This window comes from Hippoglossus stenolepis, chromosome 18 (genome assembly GCF_022539355.2).
Source record: "Hippoglossus stenolepis isolate QCI-W04-F060 chromosome 18, HSTE1.2, whole genome shotgun sequence".
Classification (NCBI taxonomy): domain Eukaryota; kingdom Metazoa; phylum Chordata; class Actinopteri; order Pleuronectiformes; family Pleuronectidae; genus Hippoglossus; species Hippoglossus stenolepis.
Genome location: NC_061500.1, coordinates 12,898,986 through 12,910,939, shown reverse-complemented (window position 1 = coordinate 12,910,939; position 11,954 = coordinate 12,898,986). Strand labels below are relative to the sequence as shown.

Here is an 11,954-nt window from a genome sequence, read left to right as displayed (position 1 = left end):
GTATAATGCTCCAGATTTTGTGAATCAAAATAAGTATTTCTCGAGGGATGGTCTTTAGCCAGTTACTGTATTCTGACCTGTGCATGGCCTGTGTGTTTGACCTCAATATATGTACATGCACCTTTAGTTTCATAAAGCTGCACGAACTCGGCCGGCGAAGGCTTTTCAGTTTGAACTCAGTCCTGACTGGAAGGAAAACTGTTACTGTGACAGGGGAAAAAAGAGGAATCCCACCAATAAACTTTACACATATCTTTATTGTACCAATTTATTCCAATACCATGTGAATAAAAAGCACAAGAGGGAAGCAGCCAAAAGGAGGAAGAACAACACAAAGTACAGTAAAATTTACAAAAGACTCGGTCTCATTTGCGAACAAGGTTGGCAACATCAGTTGTGGAGTAAAAAGTATTGATAGTATTAATAATGATAGGACACAAATTGTGCAATTATATCTATACCTCTAGTATAAACCGTATATAGAATTTTTGTTTTATAGTCATCACTCAGCCTATCCTGAAAAAAACAAGTGTTGCTAGAAATTATGACGTTTTTCATTTAAATGACAGAAACAGGCGTGAGTGAAAAATAAGCATCTTCAAACTCAAAACATGAATAACATGAAATTCTCCATTTAGGACAAAAATATACTCAGACTCCGTAATCTATTCTAGGAAAATAGTGCACAGCAATGGATTAGATAGTGTCATAAAGAATAATACCAAAGATACACCCATTTTATAATACAAAAATGTCCATATATTAAAATATAACAGAACCGTCTGCAGAGACAAACCTCAGCTGAATCTCAAACACATGTGAAAACTCTGACTAGGATTACTGACAGTCCAGCTATCGTCGAACGCAAATCTTAAATTTGAAATCTGCCGTCACTTTGAATACATTTCTACACAATAATGTAAACTGAAAAAGAAGTGGGGACATGCACCGTATTGCTCTGATCGGTCCTTCACTCTCGGCTTTTTAGCTGTCAAACGTTTCTCACACCTGAGGTAAAAGCGGCTGACGCATATTTGTTTGTGTTTGGCACTTGCATCAGTTAAATTCCCCCGGACCTTCTGCCCAAGTGACTGACTTGTCCCAGTCAGCCCATAATGATTGTTCAAACACATTTACAGTCATGTCCCAGCTGCTGTGATCCAGCTTAAAGCAGCTGGAACTGCAGATAGAAACAGTACTTAAGAGTCAAATTCACCGTAAAGAAAAGAACGCAGGAATCTTGGAAATCTATTTGACTACTTTATCCTACTTGACATTGATTGCTGATGTAAGTGTTACAATTTCGCACGCTGCACTGCAAACAAGGTGTTGGATCCAGTATGAATGTGCCTAAATTCTTTCTCTGAGAATAAAGAAACCACAAAGCAGAGCCAAAGAGAAATCCAGAGATAGTCTGAGGCAGTAAACATCGGAAATCTTTTCATACTGGCCCACTACATAGCCCATTATCTATTATGTGCACGGTTAAGGAACCTAGTAGTCCTGAATCCCAGCTCACCTCTCCCTCTCGAAAGGTTAGTCGTAAATATGAGGCTCAGCTTCTATTTTCCCTTTTTTTTTTTAAAGTCAAAAGTATGTCGAGAAAGTAAAACAAAAGAAAGTACAGTACAAAATACTACATCACTGATTGCAAATAACACCAGCACAGGTCGAGAACAATGTCTTGAATGTGTCAGAGAAGATTTGTCAGGCGTGAAATCTCTCTCATATTCCTCCGTCAGAGTGCAAACTGAACATCGGCCTTCACCAGTCTGAGGCCGGTGCTCAGAGAGTGTTGACATGAATAAACGTCGCAGGGCGAAATCGCTCTGTGTGCTTTTTGTGCTGTGTTGCCTGTGCAGTGATCAGAGCTGATGGCGACCGGGCAAGTCGGTCGCCTGGTACTGAGCGGAGCGGAGTGGAGGTCACATGCAGTTGACCACGTTGCTGGAGCCCTGGCCGACGTCCCTGATCTTGCTGACGTGAGATGAGCAGACGGCCACGCCGGCTCCGGCCCGGCAGTGAGACACTGAGCCCACCAGCTCCCATCTGAACGGCACACACACACAGATTTAAAACAACACTCCAAGAAGAAAACATATTAACCATCTTAACTCTTATAACTCTTATTTAAATGAAAGCATTGTAATTATTCAAGTATGTATAATGTTTGAACTAATATTATATTTACACCAGTTTTAATGCTCAGATAACCTCATTGTGATTCTATTGGATAAAAACACTGAAATATTTTCTTATCAAATTACTTCATGTGTTTTGTACTGATGGGTTTTCACCAGAAAAAGGTTCTTACTATTAAAAGGAGCTATTTAATTATCACACAATGAAGTTTGATACGTGAAGAACACATCACATCACATGTCCTGATCCATCGCCTCCTCACCTGTTCATTCGAGGCTCAAACGCCTCCACTGTGTTCAAGTAGATGTTCCCATTGTGGCCCCCGACTGCGAACACTCGCCCCATGACGGTGGCGACCCCAACCCCACCGCGAGGGGTTGTCAGCTCAGACACGTACTCCCAGCGGTGCATTCGAGGGTCAAATCTCTCCACGGAGCTCAGGGGGGAGTTGTCATCAAAACCACCTTCAGAAAGGGACGAGACATTGAAATAGCGTTTATCTTTCTGTAAAAAGGTAGAGGGTGTTCAAGCAGGAAAATGACAGGTATCATGATACTTCACAGAAAATAATAAGGATACATGTAACCAGAAAAACATCATGCTCTGGTAATTTTTTTTGGAAAAGTGTGAGTTGGATTATGTTGAGTCATTCACAAGGCAAAAGGTCACAACAGACGTTTGAATGACTCGTCAGATTCAAGTGGAACAATAAAAAGATCTCATCCTTAAACTTTGTGAATAAGTTACCAGAAACTTTTGTCTTCCCCACGTTTGTGTGGTGCACTTAGGCATATGACACAGGTGTAAAAAAAAACAAACACCAGTAATACCAGCAGGATGATCAAATGAGGACAAATGACATCTTAGAGCTTCTGTATACGGCTCCAACAAATGTAATCTCTCCACTAAAGTGATCAAATCTGAGGAGAAGGTAATTACTGGTGTTTGGTATCTAGACTGACAAACCTCCTTCTGCTTAGTGAATGTATTTCCCTCACCCACGACATAGAGGCAGCCATTCAGTTTGCTGACTCCATTCCCAGCCCGCCGCTGGCCCATCTCGCTGACCTCTGTCCATTTGTTGAGGTGAGGGTTAAAGCGCTCCACGCTGGACAGTGACGCCACGCCGTCGTTGCCTCCCACCGCGTACACAAAACTCTGGCATGAAGAGGATACAGAGCACTGTGTTGATACTGGGCTAAACATCAGTCATCATTTATCGTCTTTCCTCTTCGGTCTTACCCCCAACGCCACAGATCCCACCCCTCCTCTCGGTGTGTTCATCGGGGCCACGGCGCTCCAGCAGTCACTCTCGATGTCGTAACGCTCCACGTCGTTGAAGCAGGAGTTGTCGTCCAGGCCTCCGATGGCGTAGATGGGACCACCGAGGGCTGCCAGGGCGATACCCCTCCTGAGAAACATACATCCTTTTTACCCAGCACTCTCAGTTATTGGAAAAGTGTGTGGTAAATGGTAAATTGGAGGAAATGCAGGTTAGCTATCAATTATTTGTATTATCAAGTATTTCAGAATTTCCCTGAGGTGGAAAAGGAGGAAAACATTTTAAATTAACAGGAAATAATGAAATGAAATCCTGCTCAACACAGGAGAGTTAACAGCTGCCATAGAGCCAGCAGTATGAATCATTTCCAGGCTTTCAGTATAATCATTACATTACACATTTCAAATGACTTGGTCCAGCTTAGTGGATGTAGCCCCCAGATAATCCGAACGGCTCTGGCCATTTTTGGCAAGCTCCCCAGCCGCTCTGCTTCGATTTCAAGATGTGTAAGAATTCCTTCTCTCGGGCACGGTGCTGCTCAAAATGAGAGATTACATAGGAAGCTGAGGGCTGTTGTTAGAAAGCTTGGTTTTTCTAATACACACTCAAATCTGAGAGTGTTGTTCTCACATCCATTCAGTCTGGAATGCTTTGGGAAAATCTAAATTCACAGTCATTATATTGCAGCATCATGTACCTCTTAGTGTTCATCGAAGCTTTCATCATCCATTTGTTGGTGAGGGGGTCGAACATCTCCATGTTGCCTAAGTGCTCGTTACCATCATGGCCTCCAACAGCATAGACCTTGCCTACGAGAGTAAATCAACAGATATGAAGATGAGACTTTATGATCGTGTGAACAGATCAGCGATAACAAATAATAACTAAAAAGTAAAATATTAGTGTAAAATAACAATAAGAACAACAAAAACAATAATAATAATAAATATATAATATATAAATATATATATATATATAAAACACTCTCTTACCTCCGACAGATATGACACCCACGTGACGTCGTCTGCTGTTCATTTCTGGGCCGAAGAACCAGCTGTTCTTTGTGATGGAGTAGCACTCGATGCTGCGAAATGGATCCCCTGAGCCCCCCCGGCCACCCACACAGAACAAAACCCCTAAATGAAAGGTAAAAAAAGAGAAAACGTTACACTTTATGTTCACAGAACAGCAGAGGTAAAAATATTTAAAAAAATATAGAGGCTAAAAAAGTTTTTAAAAATTCCACAAGGAACAGTGCTGTGGTGATAAATTTGGATAGAAAGCCAAAGAAATAAAATAAGGAACTCGTGGAAAGATTTAAGATTAGTGTGGCTTATGAATAGCAAAGCAATTGGGCTCTACTAAACTTACTTAAACTAATATGTGCTTTTTCCACATCATAAGTGCCTTTGTATATTTCACTTTATGCTTTAATTATAAAAAATGAGAGTAAACCTTTTAAAACTCAAACATCCAGACATACAGTGTCATGAAGATAGTTGTGTTTTCTTTTAGAGGAACAAAAAAGTGCTGAATGTTGCTACAAATACCATAAAATCTGCAGTTACATATTCAGAGACACAACCCAACCATAAAAGTACCTGCAGTGTGTTTCCGGGGTACGGTGTGGATCGAATATTCAAAGTCAGGCACCACCTTGTTGCTGAGGTGGAGGTGGTAGTTCCTGGCTTCGTCCATCAGGTCACGACAACTCAAGTTACCTTTGATCATCTCGTCCTTCGCCACAGTTCCAGTCAGGAACTCGACAGGCAGCAGGGGGAGGCGCACCTGACGGGACCATCATATAATGTACTGTGATTGTAAAAAAGGTTACATAAAAGCTACACAAGGTTTATGCAACACTTATTTCATGCACAGTTCTGTAGCTTAACGTTCAGTTAATGAGTAAAACGGTTTATAACAGGATGTGTTTCCAAAGACAAATCCAGAACATGCAGAGAGACAACATTGATAAATTAACATTCAGCCCAACCAAACCATATCCTCCTGTTCCAAGTGATGCCGCCTCTAACCTGAGACATGATCTGGTCCAGCCAGGCCTCGTGGTGCTGTGGGTTTGCTCTCAGCCATTTCACTGCGGCGTTATACACCTGTGTCTCTGAGTGGATATTGAGCTCACTCGAGGACAATAATGTGCGCAAGTGCTGGGGAGACACACATGTGAAGTCCTCACACTCCACTACCTCGATGAAATGCTCGCAGGCGTAGCGGTCGGCCATGTCCATCAGGTCCACACGATTGTGGCTCTCGGCAAAAGTCCGAACTGCCAGGCAGTTGGTGGGGTGGAAGTGGGCCTTCATGTACTCACAGCAAGCTCTCGCCACCAACTCCACCTAACAGAGTCAGGCAGTAATGGAAATCCCTCCGTGTGTAAATGTTGTTATATGGAAAGACTCTTGTAACATTTGAAAGTGCTGAATGAAATGTCCGGAGATCACTATACATCCATAGGACATATTTACATGGAAACCAATACTCCGATATTAACCCGATTAAGACAATAGTCTGAATGAGACACTGTCATGTAAACAGCTTTTTTTGATCATCTTTATCCAAATAAGGTCATACTCAGAAAGCAATAAAATAATTAGGAGTATTCAGACCTTAGTCACATTATGTAGATATTGCATTACAACGTCCATATGGAGCATTCTGAGACATGTAGTACGGCAGTTACCAAATGCATGACGACGCATGCCCTGGGTTCAAGTGTAAACAAGTAGTAGGACATAATGTTGACATGAGTCATTATCAGACTCTGTTCTGTAACATGTAAACAGAAATATGGATAGAATATTCTAAAAGCACCTCAAGTAAACATCATCAAAATAGATCTTATTCAGGTCAATGGTCGGACTAATGCTGTCCATGTTAACATAGTCACTGACAGAGCAGAACTCAGAAATAAGGAGACCACTAAGCTCACACTGCTTGTTGATTGATTACGTGTGTGTGTGTTTACCTGTAGGATGCAGGCAGCATAAAGCAGTGGCTGGACATTGTCCACTGTTAACGTGAGCTTGGAGGAGTAGGCGAAATGCACCAGGTCCTGGATGGCATCGCCATCAAAGTCCTTGATCTCTATCAGATTCTGTTTGGCCTCAGACATCTCTGACAGGAACATGGCCCTGCAAGAAGAAATATCCACTTAGACTAGGACAAGGTGAAATACAGGATCAAATCATCTTTAAGAGACTGCTCCACTGACGGCCACTCGATAAATATGGAGGTCTACACGGTACATATAATTTCACCCACACTAAAAGTTTGTTCAGACTTTACTTGAATGCTGTAGCGATCATTGCATTTTAGTTGAAATCGAATGTGGTTGTACTGCTATTACAGTGTGGTGTGTTTTATATATGATCTGATGTATGTTTTCTTCCAGATGTAAACATACACGAGAGAATACATGCCATGTTTCCATCAAGGCCTCTTTATGTAGATAAGCTAAACAGAAAAGTCTTAGATTTTTTTTCCTGACACTGGAACCTTACATTAAGGCTCGAGAGTTTACAGACAGATCTTTGTTGCATTAATTTCAGTGTGTTGAATCAGAGCTGAAAGCATATCCAGCATGTGATGTGTGGTATTAAGAACAGGTTCCATTAAATCATTATGGAAAATCAGAGTCCACAAGGAAGAAAAAACTAGTTTCTTACAGTCTTTGCTGCACTGAAGATTCATAATTAAGGTTTCAATGTAAAAATAAAGGGGGAAAATTGAACATACCGGAAGTAAGGGATGACACAAGCCAGCACCAGCTTGTGACATGGTATCAACCTGCTGCCAACCTGGAAAATAGACACAAACAAACAGATTTTGCAGCTATTTAGAGATAGTGGACAAGATTAGATGCTTTATAAAATGATAAAATATCAGCTGTGACAAAAAAAGAAGACAAACTTAGTCACTTGGGTCCACACAGGGTGACTCACCTTCAGCGTGACGTCGCAGAGCTCCCCCACTTCATAGAAGTGCCTGAGGGAGTTATGGAAGTCCTTCCAAGCCTCGTGAGCCTCGAAGACAAAGGAGCCATCGGGCTCACAGTTTGCTTTCGGTGCCTTGTTTACTGGCCGCTTCTCCTTGGGCTTCAGTTGCTTGGCATGGTCTGGCACCACATCCCCTGGTGCCATAGCTGGCTACAGGAAACAATACCTACAAGAGAGATGAACCACTTATTAAATCGCATTGGAAACTCACGGGATTGTTATGCTCCTCTGTAGGAGATATTGTTTGCTGACTTTAAGTAGTGTAGCTTTATTAGGTTTTATTGAAACTGTGATGGAAATTCATCTTGAGATTTGAAATAATGAAATTCTCAGACTGGAGTTGCCTTTGAGTCTTTATAATAGTAAGCTCTGCAGAGGTTACACAACAAGCACGGGTGCTCAAAATGGAACTGGCCGCAAGTTCACAAAAGCCAGAACTTATACAAAGAGGCGTTTCATAAAACATAATATGAAAAAAGACATGAAAGACATGAGATCATCTGTGTCTGTCCGTCCGCTGTAGCAGTTGGAAGAAAAACATCACCAAATAAGGGCATGCACCCTGTTGATCAAGGTCATAGCAGTGAGACACCACCAAATAAGGGTTCCATCCTGTCAGGTAGACAGTATCACAGCAGTTAGACACCTGGTCAGGGGATTTCCACTACCTTAGACACTGGTCAGTTGAATTTTCCACTACAAAACAAATGGTTTGATTTAACTTAACCTTTATTTAATATGGTAATCTTGTGTTGAAAACAACACTAAATTGTTAAACATGTGCCCTAAAATATTTAGGATCTCACTCTGACAAATTGTAGTCACAACTAGTTTGTATAGGTGCTGTAGAAATACATTTTTATTATTCTATTAATAAATGTGAACCAAGATATTTTGATGTATATTTTGTCACTGGAACCAAAACAATTTGTCCTTAAAGGTTCTGACATTCATTTGGGTGTATTTTTTGTGTGAAAATGTAATTATTTTCTAGTTCCTTATATGATGGTAAATTTAAAATTGATGCGTTTTGATCCGTAAGTAAAAAAGAAAGAAAAAAAACTCATTAGAAGACTTATTTAAATCAAAAAAACTCTGATAGCCATCTTTTGATATTTTTCAATCTAGACAACCTAGAACCTAGAAGTAGTGCTTTTTACAATATAATTACATGGAGAGGTCGTTAACAACCGTATTCAATTATTGCCCATGGAAAAGTAGGCCAGATTTTAACTGCACCATGTGAGAATAACTCAGTCTCCAACGAGAAAAGACAACTCAGTGCAAACAACATTCTATCGGCTTAAATGGAGGAGACAAAAGGGGAACTGGTGTGAGGGGGTATCCCCTGCAAGCCGAGCAAGTTTGGTCAGTACCACCCCCACTTTCAGTGTCACTTCCTCTTTACTCATTTAGCAAAGACTTAAGCAAAAAGGGGGAAAACAACAACAAGCAAATCACTCCAAGATTAAGTAGCACACCGCTCAGAAAACACGGCAATCAAACCATAAAAACTCCTACCTATCGCTGAGTCTGATGAAAAATCTCCACAGAGAACAGATGAAGTGAGAGCGGACAGCCAGAGGCCGAAGCTCCACCCACACCTTACAGATGATGTACTGTCTCTCTCTTTGAAGCTATGCCTCTGAAAGTGAATAGACTCAGTGTGTCGCCCCCTCATCACTAGTCCCCTCAGCTTTGAGAGCTGAAAACATCCAGTCCCATCAAATGCACGGATTCCACTGCTGTTCGACTTTGTCAAGCCCGTTGACAGATTCCCTTCTCGAGACTGTTTAGCCTCTCAGCACATGAAGCGATTTGTAATATTCACTTTCTTCAAAATACAGACCCAGGATGAGTTGGAGCCCTTTTATAGATGCTAACATCCTCAGACAGGGATCTATTATTTATTACGAGTAAGTGGAGCGAGAGAGTCAATAATTTAAGAGGGATGTATTGCGCAACTGCTCGACTCTGCTGCGTGCAAATGGAAAAAACAATAACAAGCATCTCTTTGAATCCATGCAGCATCCTTCTGTGCATCTTTGTGTCCACCATATATAAAGAGGGATTCCCACTAGGCAACCAGCACGCCACGTTAGACAGAAAAAGGTACGCGGAGGACGAGTGCGCACTCACGAGAACCCACTGTTTTCCCGTCATATTACTTCTCCCACCTCCAAAAGCGACACAGCAACTGTACTGAATGCTGCCAGAGACCAGGCTTCCATGGTTTTGTCCTTTGGTCAGAGTTTTTGTGACAGTAGAGCAATTACCCAGCTAATGAGCTCGCTCCCTGCAAACTGAATTACTAGATTTTCCTAGATGGAGGGTGAGGCAGCTTGTAAAAAGGTGATAAATGTCCAGATGACTATTTGCAGGGTTACTGCAGGTTGCACAGCAGCATTTAAGAACTTGTTACGATCATAATGAATGAAACTTAAGACCTAGGTCAGGTCCGACAGATCTGAAGGAATATTAAGAGTCCCAGAATTACACTTCTCTATCATTGAGAGACTATTTGCTGGTTTAAAGTGGTGCATCTTAATAACTGGTGTATGCAAGCATTTAGATTTTTTTTACACTGTATACATTGAGCTATGTAAACACATATCTGATGGATTTCTTTTGACTGTATAGGTCTGATTTTATATTCTAGCTGATCAAGCCGGCCCTCACTGCTCCACCGTGTATCACACGTGTTATTATATCAGGTTATGAAGGTGTGTGATGGCTTTTGTTTGTAATAAAGTGGATTTTGATCAGCCATTACTGGACACTGGACGACCTGGGGGTGATTTAAGTAAATATTAAAGAAAGCAGCTTGAATACAAATACTGCACATGATCTGTTTACTGTGAGTGACAGCTCGCACCTTCAGAAGTCATTCAGAATAATTGGGCTCATCTTATTATTTTGGAGTGAAACCACCAACATGCTCTTACATGTATTACAGATAGGTTAGCATAGCATAACCACCAACAACAATCTGCAGCAACAAAACATGCAAACACACGTCAACATTTAATGCAGTACATGAGTGTGGTTGTGTTTGTGAGTCACTGGGTTGTTAACGTCCACCACATTCACAGCTAACGATGCTAAATGTGTCCCTTTGTGACACATGTAGCTAGCTAGACCTCAGAGTACACTGGTGCTTCGCCTGCTAGCTAAATGTAGCTAGCAGGCGGGCTAGCACGCGCGGCTCACGTCCACGATTTAACCACGAGTTTAGCGAAAGTACTGAACGTGCGACGCCACGAGCGACTGTAAAGCATCGAGGAACCTCGGTGTCTGGAGAAATGTGTTTAACTTAGATACCTCATGTCGCAGCTGAGAATTAAGATGCCGGCTTCTCTGAGTGGAATGTTTGTTGTGCTTCCAGGTGCTTCATGGGAAGTGTAGTTTTACAGCGTCACCTGAAGGACGCAAAGTTTTGAAATCCAGTTTTTACGATGCTCCTGGAAATATATGTTATGGACAGTGGTGTAATGTAATGATACTTAGACCTGTACTTGAGTACACATTGGAGGTACTTTTACTTTTAATTAATACTTCATTACAGAGTTGAATTCATACTTTTTTACTCCACTGCATTTATTTGACAGCTACAGTTACAAGTTCGTTTTCACATATTAATTATTTGTAGATCTTATTTAACATATGGAAGCATGTATAGAGCTTATAACATATGATGCATTTGTGACATTACATAATAGTAAAACAAACAACTAGAGATGAAATAGTTTATTGATTGTCAAACATTCCTTGGTTCCAGCTTCTCAAAAGTCACGATGAACTGTTTTAACTTAAGCTGAACAGTTTTGAGCTTTGACTGTTGTATTAGTCTGAAGTTGAATCAGCCATTCAGTTACTCAGCAGAGTGATGAGGAGATGAAACAGCAGATCATTTGATCCCAGTTACATTAAGAAGCTTAATATTTCTCTAATTAAACCCAAAATATCAAAAAACACTACTTCACTAATCGGTTAATAGAATTGTGAAGTTTCATGAAAGAATAAAAAAGGTTTTCTGACTGAATTCAAATGGACGGACATACTTTTCACTAAATTCCCCAATATTATAATCCAGGGGATAAAAGTAAAAATTGGAAGTGATCAGTTTTGACCTCAACTGAGTGAAACCGTTGCTTAGGCCTGCATGCAAACACATCAATAATAATAATAATAATAATCTAACTCATACAATTCGACTGCATTGAATGGTTTTACTATTGAAGTTGTCTGCATTTTCCAAATTGTTCTTACATCCTTCAGTAACATTTTCTGCACAGGGCTTTTTCTTTTCCTGTGGTATTAACCATTAAAAGATCTAAACACTTGGGTGATAAAGAGTTCAGGAAACCTACTCACTATACTACTGCTCACCAGACACAACAACACATCAACGTGGACCAAATTACTTACTTATATCAATTATGATTCAACTTCAGCTTCAATGTAATGAAACATCTTCACAAAGAGTATTTTTCTCATTAAAACCAAGTTATTGCACA

General features: G+C 40.8%; 1 protein-coding gene across 4 annotated transcripts; it reads right to left on the bottom strand.

The window, feature by feature from the left end:
* Positions 1-239: 239 nt before the first annotated feature.
* Positions 240-10,837, bottom strand: klhl8 (kelch-like family member 8). 4 transcript variants are annotated; one of them, XM_035141385.2, is made up of 12 exons: positions 10,759-10,837; positions 7,384-7,603; positions 7,178-7,239; positions 6,408-6,573; positions 5,458-5,778; positions 5,026-5,212; positions 4,417-4,560; positions 4,122-4,233; positions 3,385-3,553; positions 3,141-3,300; positions 2,405-2,606; positions 240-2,049 (listed from the first exon to the last, which is right to left on the bottom strand). In XM_035141385.2, exons 2-12 carry the CDS (start codon positions 7,579-7,581, stop codon positions 1,926-1,928), a joined length of 1,845 nt encoding a protein of 614 aa, XP_034997276.1. In that variant the 5' UTR covers positions 7,582-7,603; positions 10,759-10,837; the 3' UTR covers positions 240-1,925. The 4 variants fall into 4 exon arrangements, with proteins under 4 accessions (XP_034997276.1, XP_034997277.1, XP_047200511.1 ...); XM_035141386.2 differs by lacking the exon at positions 10,759-10,837 and adding an exon at positions 8,959-9,314; XM_047344555.1 differs by lacking the exon at positions 10,759-10,837 and adding an exon at positions 8,959-9,309 and having other exon boundaries at positions 5,629-5,778.
* Positions 10,838-11,954: the final 1,117 nt, after the last annotated feature.